The 17,546-nt window shown below is 37.2% G+C and overlaps 1 protein-coding gene across 2 annotated transcripts; it reads right to left on the reverse strand.

Moving 5' to 3' along the window:
- Window position 1: 1 nt before the first annotated feature.
- Window positions 2-17,456, reverse strand: LOC141433101 (uncharacterized). 2 transcript variants are annotated; one of them, XM_074094939.1, is made up of 6 exons: window positions 17,100-17,456; window positions 14,664-14,830; window positions 13,756-13,906; window positions 6,498-6,629; window positions 3,902-4,064; window positions 2-2,339 (listed from the first exon to the last, which is right to left on the reverse strand). In XM_074094939.1, exons 1-6 carry the CDS (start codon window positions 17,342-17,344, stop codon window positions 555-557), a joined length of 2,643 nt encoding a protein of 880 aa, XP_073951040.1. In that variant the 5' UTR covers window positions 17,345-17,456; the 3' UTR covers window positions 2-554. The 2 variants fall into 2 exon arrangements, with proteins under 2 accessions (XP_073951040.1, XP_073951041.1); XM_074094940.1 differs by lacking the exon at window positions 17,100-17,456 and adding an exon at window positions 16,760-16,891.
- Between the last annotated feature and the right edge of the window lie 90 nt (window positions 17,457-17,546).

A 17,546-nucleotide genomic window follows, 5' to 3' on the forward strand; every position in this document is an offset into this window, starting at 1 on the left:
ATTTCTAAAAAGCATTTATTTGTTATATGGACTAGAATAATGGCATTATCATGATTGCTTGTTACACTTAATTATTAAAAATCTCATAAATCCAACACTTGTATACTTTAAGCACAACAATTAAGTACCTAACATTAACAACATTTAAGGCACCATATTCCTGCAATTGTCAATAACTTTTGTATAAATATATTTTTAATATTTTATTTTATACAATGTAAAATGGATTCGAAATATTCCTTTGGTGGCACAATGGCTGGCGTTAGTATACAAATACATATAAATGTTTTATTACCAAAGGCATCTTTGGGTATTATTGCACTTATATCACTTATTCTGCAGATATACACACAAAAAATGCTGTATTTCACTAAATCACTATGCTACTTTTTGCGACTCTTTTTTTACCATAATGCAAACTGGACTTGTTAAAAAACGCATAGTCTAACCTAACATTGATTAAATGATAAATGAAATGATGTACTCAAACAACAACAACAGAAATTTCAATTTTGTACAAACTAAATGCATCACATACCAAATGATGGTAGTAGCTAAATTGTTGTGTAATCCAAGTTATGCTGTTTTAAAGCATGCATCAGTTCATTATTTGATAAAAATTGTTTAAAAGCCTCAAGTTTTTTAAAGCAGATTGTTACGCAACACTTTTGATCGTCACTTCCGCAATTTGTGTTTTTGCCTTTGCAACCTGTACCATTTTTTCCACTGCAACTTGATTCCTTCTTAGCACCGCATGATGACTCTTTCTTTCCACTACAACCGGATTCCTTCTTGCCACTGCAACCTGTCTCTTTCTTACCACTGCAACTTAATTCTTTCTTCTCACTGCAATTTGATTCTTTTTTAGCATTGCAGCTATCCTGTTTCTTACTGCTGCAATCTGTCTCTTTCCTATTCTTGCAACAAGACGATTCTTTACTGTTAGATGCATTCTCAGAGTTATTTCCAGAGCTTTTTGACGCATTGGCGTCTTCGTGTTCTGTACCACAAGCGCATTTGAATTGTTCAGCCAAGCTTGCCATAGGCACCTCCTCGCAGTCATGAATAGTATAAACACCAAGCTCTTCTAAGCTTGTTAATTTATGTCTGCGGTGGTAGTCCAAGAATGTATTGTGATTTGTATCGGTAGCCTTGCCGCAACCGACGGCGCATTTCATGGATTCATGGTCGCACTGGCAGTCCTCGTCGCATGAGCAGGTGTCTACAGGACATTTAGCTTTCTCTGGTACTGGTAAAGGTTCTGGTATTGGTTCTGGCTCGGGATTGGAAAGCCCACAATCGCCCCTGCACTCCCCAAGAGATGGGTCGCATACACATGTCATACAAGAGCATATCCCGGCATCGGCTGCTAGCTGTTCTAAAGCATTCCGTTTTGCAATTTCTTTACCGAATATATTCTCCGTTCGCACAACGTACATATCCGATGGGGGTTCATTGTCAAATAATAATGTATCCTCGTAATCTAAGTCTGTGTTGAAAAGAACAGAATTCGCTGGATTGATTTCAATGTTCTGTTGCACTTTTGAGGGTGGCGGTGTATTTAAAGATCTATCGTCATCCGGATCTGGGCCTTTTAAGAAGTTGCCAATATCAGCTTCAATTTTAGTTGACGTTAGATTTGAGACTAGCTCGCTATCGTTGAAAACTTTGTCACCAACATCCATTATGTTTGGAGTGGCTAGATCGTAGGCGCTATGTGTCATAATATTAGCTGTGGGAGCAATTTCAGTATTCAAGTCAATGTAACTCTGCATATGAGTCGGGACGAAAGTGGCCATCGTAAATATGTTCTCAGGTGTTTTCTCTTTGATGCTGACAGGAGTTTCCGACACGGACGCAGCCAATGCGCTGACATCTACCCACGGCGCCTGCACTTCAATCTCATTGGCAAGAGCTAACTGTAGAGCTTTTTCTTGGACTTCAATTCTGCCGTCAACTGTTGGTGCCATAGGTACCAATGGCTGTAAGTGATTGATGTCTATCCAAGGATCTTTTGGATCCTTCTTTTGTTTGTCTGCTAAGGAGGAAAGGCTTACGTCTAGATTTAGGTCGTAATCTACTGCTATGTTACCGGTTCCGTTGAGATTAGCAGGATGAGTGGCGTTGTCAAAGAGTAAATCAGTGATGTCCACGTTGGTAGCCGTAAGAGGGTCGACGTTTGTTATGTCTTGTAAACTATCGTCGGTCGAATTGCATTCCGTTGTGATACGGCCGAATGATTCGAGAAGTCCCTCCCAATTCATAATAACGTTGGCTTGTTTTTCTGGTTGTGGTTTGGCAGTAGGCTGCACCTCCAACGTAAGCGATTCTGCTTCAATCTGTGGAAGTAACAAATAATTGCACTGTAATTTTTCAGATAGTTATTGCCTTTGTTTCTTAACTCGGATCTAATACAACCTTTTATTTACCAGCCGTGTAAGTGGGTCAAATCTTGGAAACGGAATTTAACCCACTTCTAGTGGTTGGATTGACTAAAAATTTTACATGCATTATCTTTATGTAGGTTGGATGACAATTCACTAGTCAACTAAAACTACAGTTATTGACAAACTAAATTAAAAACACTGGATTGCAATGGTTTGAACTACATAATGAAAATAAAGGAAGTCAACAAGAGGAAATGCTGGCGCAACCAATCTGACAGAGCAACTGATTTTGATGAGCTCTGTCAGACGGATTGTACCAGATTTAAATATAGAATTCCATTTATAAAAACAAAAAAAAAATATAGAATTAAAACTAAGTATTATGAACAAGGAGGCTTTCAAGTAGGAGTTCCAACACTTCCAACCAGTCGCCAACAACAGTCACCAAAGAAAGTTTGTATTATTTATATAAGATACACGGGTCACTCACGTATAAAGCCGAGGCATGGCCGAAATGTATCAAGTGAAACGGTTTTACTACTGCGCAAGTGGTTGGTGTGGACGAGACTTTGGAATGTGATGGTGAGTTTACAACCCTACGAGTGATAATAACATCTGTGTCTCGCTCGCGGTACTTTTAGGTAATTCAATGACTGTTGAAGATATTTCTACAATTTACATTTTACACATGGACTATTTCGTGACAAGTTGTCCATATTGTCACAAATAAATGTTTTTTTTTTGTTTCTTTTATAATGAAGTATACTTAGTTGTTTTAGCATTAGAAAAAGGGTAAACAATCTTGACGAGTCTTTTTATTGAAAAACGTTTTAAAAAAACAGTTAAATATCACTTACGGTACCAAAATAATTTAAACGATCATATTTATATCCTTTGCTAACTGTTACATATTTGCTGTGACTTATTTTTAAAGTGTTTTTTAATAAAAATACACGTCAAGATCGCTTTTACCTTATTCCTAATGCTACAAAAAAAAAACGAAGCATAGATAGGTACTATTTGTTTCTTTGTTTGTTAAGATTGGTTTTTGGAATCTTTTTGTATTTTTTATTTCAATTCCAAATTTTTACTTTTACGGTCATCCCGTAAAACCGAAATTGAAAATACAAACTGAAATATAGATGCACAGAAAAAACAGAAAAATAAGACCATTACTGGGAATCGAACCCAGGTCCTCGGTAATCCGTACCGCGTGCTATACCCTTACACCACTGATGGTCAAACCACTGATGGACCATCAGTGGTGTAAGGGTATAGCACGCGGTACGGATTACCGAGGACCTGGGTTCGATTCCCAGTAATGGTCTTATTTTTCTGTTTTTTCTGTGCATCTATATTTCAGTTTGTATTTTCAATTTCCTTGTTTGTTTTTACTCTTTACTGTCCAAAAAGGTAACACAAAAAAAAGCGCAAAGGCGACCTTGTCCCTGAAGGGAATTCTTCCAGCCAACCTTGTGTATTTGTGCAGCTTTTTGGATGGATGTAGCACCTACCTGGTGTTTCCTGGCGTGTGTCCTGAGACTGGTGGGGGTGGAGAACAGTTTTCCGCATCCGGGCGCCGCGCACACGTGCGGGCGGGAGCCGGAATGCGTGCGCGCATGCGCCTTGAGGTGGTGCGACGCTGTGAACGACTTGCCGCATCCTTCTATTCGGCATCTGTGTACAATGCGAATAATGTTACTAAACTATTAATCCTACCAATATTATTAAATGCGAAAGTTTGTGATCGTGTGTGTGTATGTTTGTTACACACACACGCTCACGCTAAAACGGCTGGACGGATTTGGATGAAATTTAGTATGTAGATAAATAAACGTCTGGAATACCACATAGGGTACTTTTATCCTGAAATTCTCACGGAATAGGGATAAAATCTCAACCGCTGGATTATATGAGACATGAATTTGGCATGACTGTTTTTAATGCAACGTCAATGAAAACCCATGATGTAATTTTTGGTGATTCAGATCAGAATTTAGTAAATTCCTTGAAACTGCTTGATGTGCGAAGCTGCACGTAAAGTCTAGTATAACAGAGGAAGAGGAAGTGATATAGTAATTAAGATTTCTAATGCTACTAAACGGCAGCTGATTAAATTTACCTAGTAGTTATTTACTATCGTCCTTTTCATTCGCCGTTGGTTAGGGATTGATATCTGTCGCACAAGATAATAAAAACATTTCCTAATGCGATACGCTAGCTCTAGTTGACATTGTACCATCAGCCAAATATGTGGTCTACCACCCTAAAGTCGATAATCGTTTGCATGTCATAAAACAATAATGCCAAAATACGTGTCTGTCAACTTGAAAGTTCGACTTTAGCGACATATTCTTTGATAGGAACTTGTTTAAAAATTGATAGACCAATGATAAATTCCGAAAAACACAGAAGTGCGAGCCCACGCTCAAACCGACGACCTTCTGCTCGAGAGGCCGTAGCAAACCACTTGGCAACATTGCTTGCTACATAAAAGTCACAAGCAAACAAATATCACTTTATTAAAAACCGGCCAAGTGCGAGTCGGTCTCGCGCACGAAGGGTTCCGTACCATTATCTATACAACATTAGACATTAGCAAAAAAAAACCACGTTTGTTGTATAGGAGCCCCCTTAAATATTTATTTTATTTTAATTTAATTATTTACTTTTAAAGTGAATACCTATACGAATAAATATTCTATGAATATTTCAAGCGTCACCTATTGCCGTTATTAATATCGAGCAAAAAACGGCAAAAAAATCACGTTTGTTGTATGGGAGCCCCCCTTAAATATTTATTTTTTTATATTTTTAGTATTTGTTGTTATAGCGGCAACAGAAATACATAATCTGTGAAAATTTCAACTGTCTAGCTATCACGGTTCATGAGATACAGCCTGGTGACAGCCGGATACACGGACGGACAGCGGAGTCTTAGGGGCTGTTTCACCATCCATTGATTAGCGTTAACCGACGGTTAAATGTGATGCCGTCTCCGTCTATTCGAACAAAACAAATAGAGACGGCATCACACCTAACCGCCAGTTAACACTAATCAATAGATGGTGAAACAGCCCCTTAGTATGTAAACTACCCTATACCCTTTGGGTACGGGACCCTATAAAAGTAAAAGTTTAACTTTTACAAAGGAATGTTACAGCTTTACATTACTACCACAAAGTACTACGGCCAAGTGTGTCTCGGTCCACTCTGTTATATTTTATTTATGTATGATGGTGCCGATAAAGTTGAGCATTGACTTGTTGTAATGAACCTTCTCAGACCGGTCTTGTGATTTCCGCATCCACCGCGATCCCGCGATCTTAACCAAGTCGTCGCTCCATCTTGTGGAGCCGGTCTGAGTGGAGAGCCTTGGGGGAGGCCTATGTCCAGCAGTGGACGTCTTTCGGCTCGGCTAGGGGCATCTGTACACGAAAATGCCCCTCTACGAGTTGTTCCTACTATAATGGAAATAAGTAAAACCTACAATGTTTTTTCACTCTACGAGTTGTTCCGTATTTTTTTTTAACACTTCCGCCGCGTGTATAAAATATTCGTGCAATAAGCTTATTATCCAGGTGTAGTGTAGCGAGTGTTTAGGTAGGTATAAACCCCGCGGACATTTTTGTTACCATTTAGAAAAAAAAAACTAAAATATTTTCGACTCTAATTATCAATTCCAAGGAAAACTAGTACCTATATTCTGCTGTCAGGGTCATAAGGTCCGAAAAACGGAATACTCCAGTACAGAATTAGATATCAGAAGAACTACACTGATAATGATATAAGAAACCAGAAGCGCAAGAATTCGAAAGCACGCATATGTAAAACCAGCAATTTATCAAACACAGTCCGAAGTGTTTCACAGACTGACGCGATCAAACCTGCTGCCACACAGTTGTAAATTTTCCACTGATAAATCAGTTTCCATTGTCAAACAGAGTTCAATAATAATCTGTAACTTTCCGTTTTTTCACCAAGTTTATGTTCACTTCTGACGATTCGTAGACAAGCAGCACCATGTGAAATTTCAAGATTAGAATTCCGTTTCTATATAAAAACATGAAAAGATTGACTTGTGATGTGACGATAAATATATAAACTTACTTGTAAGGTCTTTCTTGAGTGTGAGTGCGAATATGTTTCTTTAAATCGCTGAGTGTGGTAAAAAATTTGGCGCATCCATCTGCCTGACAGTTGAACGTATCACCACTGTGTAACCGTTGATGAGCACGAAGCCTAAAAAATGTAGTAAAAATATCCATTACAATATTGTAGTCTGTTTACGTGTTCCTTCGCTATAAAACCTTTGAACCATTTTTAATGGAAAAAGAGATATTTAGTTAGTTAATTAAGAAATAAAGTTGAGGACTTTCTGATCCACGAAAATGACGGAGTTCCCGCGGGATTAATGAATTTCGCGCGCGGGTAAGAGCTAGTGTTTGTAAATTTGATATGAAGTTAATAGAAAAAAGAATGCTGAGAAATTTCAACATTAAAGTATGCGTTAGACTCTAGCCTTTATTGCATACACCTTCCGGTTCAATGGTGTTTAAGATTTGTGTGTGTTTGTTGTAAAGTCAGTTTAATAGTAGATCAAAAGTTATTTTTTCTATCTCCCAGACAAAAATGCGAGTCACAATGACTTCCATTCATTGTGAAGACATGTAAGAGTATCAAAATACCTTCAAGATTTAACAAATAAAATCGTTAGCATTTTTAATTTCCTATTAACAAATATTGAAAAAGTGAAAACATCTATGTCGCGCGCTTCTCCGCATTTTAATACGAAATATCGTTTAAAAGTGTTTAGTTTGAAAGAATAACGTGTTAATCGCTACAAAAGTTCGGCACGGGTCACAATTAAATAATAAAATCGACGCAAAGTGCTATAAAGTAGACTAAATCATCAAAAATCGATAGCAATAATTTTGGTGTTGTGGGTAGTCTAGACGGGGGTTGTCAGTTCAAGTTTGTTCGTTCGTCAGTTGTCAAATTGAAAAAAAAAAAAAAAAAAAAAAAAAAAATACCAGAGGTTGCCAGCAGAAATAAAAAACTACTATTGGTAGAAAAAATAAAATAAGAAACAAATACGTCTCTGATAAATAATAATGGAAGAACAAATGAAATTGCTATGGTCTAATATAAAGGAAGAGATGGAAAAACAAAACAACAAACAAATGCAAATCTTAACCGAAACTATTACTAAAACTTTAGATGAACACTTGGTACCCTTTCGGCTAGAAAATGAAGCTTTAAAAAAAGAGGTTGAGACATTGCGTTCTAAAATAAATTATCTAGAATTAGAAGGAAGAAAAAACAATATAATCTTACATGGGGTGGAAGAAAGGGAGACTAACAACTCAGAACTGACAAATATGGTGCTTGGACTGCTCAATAGGACCAATAATAAAGCGCAGAATGAAACCCATGAATGGGACAAATGGGAAATTAGCAAATTATATAGAGTTGGAAAAAAGACTGTCAATAAAATAAGACCTATTAAGATTACTTTGACTCTTACATGGCGCAGAAACGAAATTCTCAAAAACAAGAAGAACTTCCCAAAAGGAACATACATTACGGAGGATTTGCCCAAGGAAGAGGTTGAAATAAGAAAGTCACTGATTCCAGCACTAAAAGATGCTAGAGCTTCTGGAAAGTACGCAATCATAAGGAATGGTAGACTCATAATAAAGGACAAGTTGGAGAAGGAAAAAAGGAAAAGAATTCCGTCTTCACCACCATCTACGCCCCCCTAGCAACTTCAGCACAGCTCACAAAATGGACAGTGCAGCCAAACCTGCTAAACTGCCTAGAAGCAACCCATTTGAATCCATGAGGAACAGAGCACACTCACAAACAGAAGATATGTCATCAAAAAACTAAAAAATGGCAGAAAACAAAGAACAAAACCTAATACAAAAACAACAACTAAAAATAATAAAACAACTAATTACACAATCCCCAATCCGGCTGGTCCCCGTGGGGAGAACGACCACAACCCTCCATCTAACAATAAAGAAGAAATGAAGGAATTGAAAAATGGACATCAACTAAAAATATGCACATACAATGTAAGATCATTATCAACAAGAGAAAGACTACTGGAGCTAAACAATGCAATAGAAAACATAGACTGGGATATTATAGGACTCGCAGAAGTACGAAAAATGGGTCACAATATCGAGGAACATGAAAACTTTATCCTGTGCTATATAGGGGAAACAGCAGGCCTACACGGGGTGGGTTTCATGATAAAGAAGGCTTTCAAAAATAACATTGTGAACTTCACAGGAATATCTGAAAGAGTAGCAATTTTAAAACTCAAATTCGGAAACATGCCATTAACCATAATCCAAACCTACGCACCCACTGAGAACTCTAGTGAGGAGGAAATCGTTAAATTTTACAACGATCTAAAGACAGCACATGAACTATCGGATAAAAAATTTCTTGTTGTAGGCGATTTTAATGCGAAGATCGGCTATCCGAAGCCAGAAGAAAATATGATTATGGGAAAATATGGATATGGAAATAGAAATGGCAGAGGAGAACGCCTTATACAATACGCTAGTGAGTACAAACTGTCAATAATGAACACATTCTTTAAAAAGAAACCGTCTCGTAAATGGACCTGGATGTCACCTAACCAGAAAATAAGAAACGAAATAGACTATGTATTGACCAACATTCCAAAATCGGTAATGAATGTGGACATATTAAACGTAGTCAACTTTCCATCAGACCACAGATTGCTCAGATGTTCTCTGATGACAGAAACACCCAAAATAAGTCGAAAATCTTTTAAACCCTCAACAAGTTTACTTAAGACTACAAACGAAAGAGAAACATACATTCAAAACTTAAAAAAGTTCTCTAAGACCCTCGACGACATCTTAGAAACCACAAAAGACGTGCAAACTGTCTACAACAAACTGGAAGAAGTAATAGTAAAGAGTCTCAAACAGGAAAATCAAACAAAAACATACAAACATAAAATATTGACAAATAAAACGTTAAACCTAATAGCCAGGCGTGGGAAACTACTCCTATTAAAAAACAAAACTAAAGAAGAGAAAGAGGAATTAAAACTACTATTTAAAGAAACAAAAAAAGCTATCAGAGAAGACTACAACATGCATAGAGAAATAATCATCGAAAAAAATCTTACAACATTCAGAAGTGTAAAACGAGCCCACAAGGAACTCTCAACACACAAGACTTGGATTCAGAACCTAAAAGAAGGCCAAAACGAAACAAGGAACAGGAAAGATATTCTTAAACACGCTACAGATTTCTATCGAGAGCTCTATAAGAAGCCATCAGAAGATTCAGTTCCTCTAAATGAAAACAAAGAACACCAAGGACTTAGTCAAGTTACAGTGGATCCTATAAACGAAGCTGAAGTACTGAGTCACATAAGAGCGCTGAAGACAGAAAAAAGCCCTGGAGCAGATAATCTCACCAACGAGACATTAAAAATCGGAGCATGTATATTGATACCATACTTGACAACACTTTTTAACATGGTTTTAGAGTCAGAACGAGTACCGGAACAATGGCGTCAATCACATATAGTACTACTATATAAGAAAGGAAATCCACAAGATGTGGGAAATTACAGACCTATTAGTCTATTATCTGCTATATATAAGCTGTTTTCGTCGATCTTGCTCAGCAGAATAGGATGGGAAATTGACAATAATCAACCAGTGGAACAGGCAGGGTTTCGACCCAACTATTCCACCAATGACCATATCCACACTATTGAACAACTAATAGAAAAATATAAAGAATTTAACAGATCACTTTACATAGCATTTGTTGATTATTCAAAGGCATTCGACAGTATATCACACACATCTATCTGGAAAGCGCTTGAAAATAACAACATACATAGTAAATACATTAATATTATAAAAAATGTGTACACTAAAAGTGTGAGCAGAATAAAACTAGAAAGGAATGGAGAAGAGTTTCCAATAGAAAAAGGCGTAAAGCAGGGAGACCCGCTCTCGCCAAAACTGTTCATTGCAGTCCTTCAAGATATTTTCCAAGGTATAAAATGGACGAACAAGGGGCTGTGGATACTTAACAGTCGACTAACACACCTAAGATTTGCGGACGATATTGCTCTTTTTAGTGAAACTCCCACAGAATTAGAAAAAATGCTTCAAAACCTCACTGATGAAAGCCAAAAAGTAGGATTAAAAATGAATACTGACAAAACTAAAATAATGACCAATAGTATCCAAAGTCCAATTAACATAGACGGAAAGACGATAGAATATGTCAATGAATATATATACCTTGGAAAATTAATACAATTTGACATCAACAGAAACGAAAATGAAGTAGACAGAAGGATTAATACGACTTGGAAAAGGTATTGGGCACAGAAAGAAGTCTTAAAAGGAAACTATAGTCTGAGGCTAAAGAAGATAATAATGGATTCATGTATTTTGCCCTGCTTAACATATGCTAGCCAGACTTGGACATTCACAAACAAGGTTAAAAACAAAATACTCTCATGCCAACATGCTATGGAAAGAAGTATCCTAAAACTGAAAAGAATTGATAAAATACGAAATACTGACATACGCAGAAAAACAAAATTAACAGACGCATTGCAACATGCCTTGAAACTGAAGTGGAAGTGGGCAGGTCATTTAGCTAGATACCAGGATAATAGATGGACATTACAAACAACAGAGTGGATTGGTCCTGCTGGAAAAAGACAAAGAGGACGGCAAAAGAAAAGATGGGTTGATGAAATTGTAAAAACAGCTGGAAATAACTGGATGAGCACTGCTCAAAACAAACAAAAGTGGAAAGAGATGGAGGAGGCTTTTACCCAATAGGGGCCATAACAGTAAACTACTTATCAATTAAAAATTTATATATAAACTTATTGTACTGTATGGATACATAAAGCTTTAATAATAATAATAATAATAATAATTAACAAATATTACGACTCCCACTGACAAATTGAGTCAATAAATCTCTGCCCTGATAACTGAGTCATATACAGAAATACACGCCACGAATCAAGATAATAAATGTTTGATCTTGAATAATAAATAGTTGAAAATGTATCTCGTTTATTAAAAATAGTAATATTATTCGTAAAGTTTCATAAAGAACAGTCAACAAGTATCTAATGAACCAACAACAAGTAGTGACTGTGCTGGCATGCTACCAACTTCTATCAATAAAATTGTGGTGAGTAAAGGAAGTAAACATGTTACTAAAGCATTTTGTGTAATTTTGTTTTGATATGTCTAAAGACGATCAGTTATTGGAACCATAACTATGCGCCACGACAGTAAAGCTGCGTTTCGACCAGAGATGTGAGAGGAATATGTTTTTCGTGAACCAATAGGAACGCTTCATTTACCTCGCGTCGCTCCGCTCAGCTGTTTCCACCAGAGCGGTGCTGTGTGAGGATAGGTAAATGAAGTGTCTCTATTGGTCCATGAAGAACCTTAGAGCAACGCGGGCTTCCTACGGAAGGGAGTAGCCATTCGCCGCGTTCCCCTCTGTCAAAGTACAGGCCCAACTGGGCATACGAATTCTATAAAACAAGGCGCGCTCGGATTTCAAACTAGATCGAATCCAGTCGCGCGAGTGAAAGCTGCAGTGCTAAAAATGCCGAATTGTTCAGTTTTCTGCTGTAAAAAGAGATCTGGGACATCAAACTTGCAAAAAGATGGTGTTACATTTCACATTGTAAGGAAATTGTTATCGTATTATTGCAATTTAATTACATTTAAACAACAAAGTCGTACATTATTGTCCGGTTCGTTTACCAACATCGAATCCGCTAATCCGTACAAATTTCGGATCGGTCAAGCGATAAATCCGACTTTTCGCCGATGAACAACTTAGTGATGTTACTGTCAATGTGTGAGTTTTAAGTCATCTGTACACGAACTATTAGTGTATTGTTGGATTATTGATGTGTCAACGTCGTCATGTCATGATAGTCAGTTGGCAGTGTTGTTTTTGCATGTAAGTGTGTGGAACTGCACTTGTGTGCACATTTCCCCCCGCAAGAAACGCCAGAACTATTTTAAAGGTAATCTACCGCTAAGGCTACTCCCGTCCGGTAGGAAGCCCGCGTTGCTCTAAGTGAAGAACACATTCCTCGTACATCTATGGTGGAAATGCAGCCTAAGAGGAGCTAAATGTATGACAGCTAACATAATCCTGATGTTCTGGCCGATAAGGATTGATATTAGTTTAAATGCTGCGTTTTTTTTAGCAAAGCAAAATTGTTTTGGAAAATTGAAGAAGTGAAACTAACTATTTGAAATCTTATTTCTTCCCGCCGTCTTTCTGTGTTATGTACGCTTAGAAATAAATCACGCATCCAATTTTAATGCGGTTTTCACCATCTGTTAAATGTAGTATGTGGGGTCTAGTTTTGGGGAACGGGAGCTGAATAATGTGAAGCCTTGGACTAGAGACCATTTTTTTTTCAAAATTGCACTCGGGCTAAATCCTGTCGGTCGCTATGGCATTTTTTGACCTGTCATAGTGACTTCTCGCTTATAGACTGTCGATATACATACATTATATCGATACACAACATGGGTTAAAGAGCGATCTCTTCCAATTAACTTTCGAACTGTCGAAAATGTGAACTAGACATATGCAATAAACAATGAATCCCCGTGGATAACAAACAATTTCTAATTTAATAATTTCAGTTCACTTTTTTTTTCAATTTCATGTTGAAATTCATCTGTTGCAATGTTAACAAGTGTTCCAATAATATCTCTAAAATCTCTATAAAAGAAAAAAAAATTTTTTTTTTTTCATATTTTCCAGTTATAAACTATTTACTTTTTTTACAGTCAAATATCCATTTGTATGAGGAAAAAGAACGCTCTACTCTACATAACAATGATAAGTTTACGACAATCTAATATCAACATATAGGTAGAGTCGAAAAGTCACTATGACATATCAAAATATGCCATGAACATTCCCCTCTCTGTTGATAACCACCATCACGTGTTACATTCGCAAGTTCCTTTGTAACTTATTTTAAGTAGATAATAACGTGTTTGTAAACAATCATAAGCAGTTGTCCAATACCACAAGGTTCCTTATAAGCTACTTAAAAAAAGTTTGTACCTAATATTTAACGACACACGACCGTTATCTCGAGCTTAAAATGCCCAGTAGTATACTGGTTGCACCATTATCTATATTATTTTTGTTATATTATGGCCAATGCGTAGGTAGAGATTTACCAGACAAACAGTTGCTTTCGTTGTTATAACATAATTATATGTTTGCTGGTCAGGATTTGGTAAATCTTGGTAATTACATATTAATGATGTATTAATACCTGTATAGTGTATTAAATGCCTTCCTGCAACTTCCAATGGTACACGCAAACGGTTTTGCTTTGGTATGAGCTCGTACATGAATTTTCAGACTGTATGACGTCAGAAATGCTTTATCGCAGGATTGCATGGGACATTTGAACCTGTATTCCCCTGTAAAAAAAATTTAGGGCGTTGATTACTGAGTATAACGAAACGAGAACTAGGTAGGTACGTCTGCCCCACGAGCTGTAGCGCGCGACGACCTGATGCTGCCGTATAGTTTCGCCAAGTCTATCTGTCTGTCCGTCCGCGGCTTTGCTCAGGGACTATCAATGCTAGAAAGCTGTAATTTTGCACGAATATTATATGTAAACTATGCCGACAAAATGGTACAATAAAAAATTCAATAAAAATTTTTTTTAGGGTTCCTCCCATGGACGTAAAGTGGGGGGTGTTTTTTTTCTCATCCAACCTTGTAGTGTGGGGTATCGTTGGATAGGTCTTTTAAAACCATTAGGGGGGTTGCTAAAACGATTTTTGGATTCAGTCATCTGTTTGAAAAATATTCAACTTTTAAAGTGCAAATTTTCATTAAAATCGAGCGTCCCCCCCTCTAAAATCTAAACCGGCGAGTGGAAAAATTTGAAAAAATTCAGGATGGTAGTAAGTATATCAAACTTAGAAGGAAAACTATAACGGTTAAGTTTTCTTGAGAATTATTAGTAGTTTAAGAGTAAATAGCAGCCTAAGGTATAAAATATACCTAAACTTGGAATATTCCGTACAAAACCCCATTTAGGGCGTGTCCAACAAGCTCTTGGCCGGTTTTTTCTCACTCATCTCCCTCGCTTATCTCTCGCATCATTTCTAATGGAAAAACACCCAAAACATGGTGCCTAGAAATTGTGTGTTTTTTTTTAATATTCACCTTTGTGGGTTTTCATGTGTGTGCGTAGATTGCCAACTGTGCTGTATGTGCGCTCGCAACCCTCGTATTCACACCGGTACCTCGCGTTTGTGTCTTCCAGTTTCCTTTTATTCTTGTCCATTGTGACTTCAATGCCCGTGCTCTGGTCCGACGTAGAGTCATTTTGACTGGAAACGGTTAGAGAGAATTTTCTCAACTAAATAACAAAGTGCCAAGTCATGTGAATTGATAACAGGCAGGATGCTTGCAGTAAACAATGATACAATGTAAGTGCTAAAAAGGAGAAGTTATTTAAAAAATGTAAAGAAATCTTAATGGGCTTCTAATATGAATTAAATTGTAATTGCTTAGGTACTGAATTCCGGGGTAACAAAAAAAAAACTACAACTGGATTGAGAATATCCTTTTTTAAGTTGGTTTAATGCATAGAATCAGATTTAAAGTAGAATTGAGTTAGGCATCACGGGATTCACGGGTTTGTCTAATACCTGCTGGGTTCTGGATAAAATGTGAGGAATTCTTTATCGTAAGTGTCGAAGTGTTCGAGCATGGTTCAAAAGCAGAGGGGCTACTACGAAATTTGAAGCTAGTATATCGATAGTATCGATAGGTTACCCATACAGGATGTTCAAAAACTACCACGTCACAGTGACACCAGACGGATTCTTAAACTTAATTGACTTGGCTTCTCTCTGGACTTTGATTTGTTTTTACAAGCCTTTATTTTAATTTAATTTCACCTGTCCCGTTGTTTGTCTGTATGTCAGTCAGTCTATCTGTCTGGCTATCTGTCTGTCTGTCTGTAACCGAATGTTGCAAGTTAAATTCAACCAACTTCCAGTAGTTGGATTGACTTGAAATTTGGTATATTTATATAAATTTAATGACAATACAATAATCTGGTAGTGTCATCCTGGTAGTCAGGCCAAGATTGTCTCCACAGGACGGAACTCTTCAACGGTTAATGGCATTGACTTGAAATTTGATATGCAAATGTAGTTTGGGTGACAATACAAGTACAGTCAACAAAAAGTACATTGTAACGTTTAATACTTTCGTGATTTTAACTTATAGTCAAAATACCACAAATGTAAGACTGACATGAAACCCCACACTTCAATCTACTCGTGACCACGGGCACAGTAATGTGGTCAAAATGTTGAGATAAATATTACTTGTGTGTGTTAGCGAGATAAGCCCTGTTTGTGGTATTTTGACTAACAGTGAGCAAAAAAGCTAGTATTCAAAATGATTTTTTTATCAAAAACTTTTTTATTTGGACTGTTTATGGATCTGAAAGACAACTTGGCGCTATTTCAGACCCTGATTTTGCAGACTCACAGACATTGTGTCACTGGGGCCGAACATGTTAATAGGCAATGCCTAGCTACAGTCATTCACCATGAATTACCTCTTTAAGGCAGTGGCAGACTTAGCTTATATGGGGCAGAGGCCCAAACACATTTTCAGCCTTATTAAAGAATCAGGACATTATCATTGTTACAATTTATTACCACAAACATTAATAGGCATTCAGTTATCATGAGAACTTGCAGGCAATTGGAGGACCCCTGGGACTGATGGTCCGGGGAGAGCTATCCTTTCCATCCCACTGTTAGTCCGCTACTGATTCTAGATAGGTATATAATTAATCAAATCCAGGTACATAAGTCCAGAAAATTACAGATGAATGGTCCAACCAAGGTAAACTTTTCCTAGTTCTTTTGTAAGTGTGTAAGGTGGTCGCCATGGCCGAAATTGGTCGGATCGTCATCATCATCATCATCAAGTGTGTAAACAGTCTCCCAACAAAAATGCTATAGTTAAGCCCTTATAGGCATAGAGTAAGCCACATTTCTACTCTGTTTTAAACCGACAAAACTTATTGAGTTTTTCCATAATTATTGCCAGAGACTGCAACATTTGGAGGCTGTTTCACCATCCATTAATTTATTTGACAAATAAATGTGATCTCCGTCTATTTGAACAAAACACACAGAGATGACATCATATTTATCCATCAAATAAATTTAATCAACAGATGGTGAAACAGGGGGTTAATTAGTAGAAACTACAAAGCTTGAGTATGTACATACATGCCAAAGTTCAACATATTTTAAAACCTCTTCCCTGTTGTGGGTCGTACATTGTAAACAGACTGTATTAATATTAAATTACATTCATTCACCACGTTTTAGGATGAGTATCACATCGTGATGGTAATGTACCAAAATAGCATGGCCAAAAATGAAAACGTCGAAAAAGGAAAGTAATATGCAGCTCCATGAGCGCGAGCGAGACGAACATATATTGACAAACAGCTGATTGAATAATGAGAGGCGCGCAAATAAAAGGCGGCAAAGCGCTATCAAGCAGATCTGATTGTAGTGGCATTTGCGCAACATTTATTTAATAGGCATAAATAAAGAAACTTACGATAACAATCCATCGTAACTGTTCGTAGTGCTGTCATTGGGAGCAATTCCGTTTTCAGACGTCACATCGTTCTGCACTTTTTTATCAAAATTTAACACTGGCACCACTTCTGAATTCTTGCTAAACCGTGCATTATTAATATTAGAATTGATATTTATATTAAAAGCTGAGGTTATTAAACTGGGCACATTATTGTTTTCAATACGGATATCAGATGCGCTACTGTCACCGGGCCATGCGGCCATGTTTGTTTCGAAAGTAGTGTTGTATTTCAGCCATGACGAAAACCGGTAAAATCGGATCGGTAACTTGAGATGAAAGATTGCTGTCAAAAGATGTCGATAGATGGCGCTGTTTTCAATGTCTCGAAGAGAGAGCGACCGCTTTGAAGGAGAAGTAGGCGCCCGCACGCAGTAAAGGCTCCTGACCGAACTACCGTTATAATGA

The sequence above is a fragment of the Choristoneura fumiferana genome, chromosome 12 (genome assembly GCF_025370935.1).
Source record: "Choristoneura fumiferana chromosome 12, NRCan_CFum_1, whole genome shotgun sequence".
Taxonomy (NCBI): domain Eukaryota; kingdom Metazoa; phylum Arthropoda; class Insecta; order Lepidoptera; family Tortricidae; genus Choristoneura; species Choristoneura fumiferana.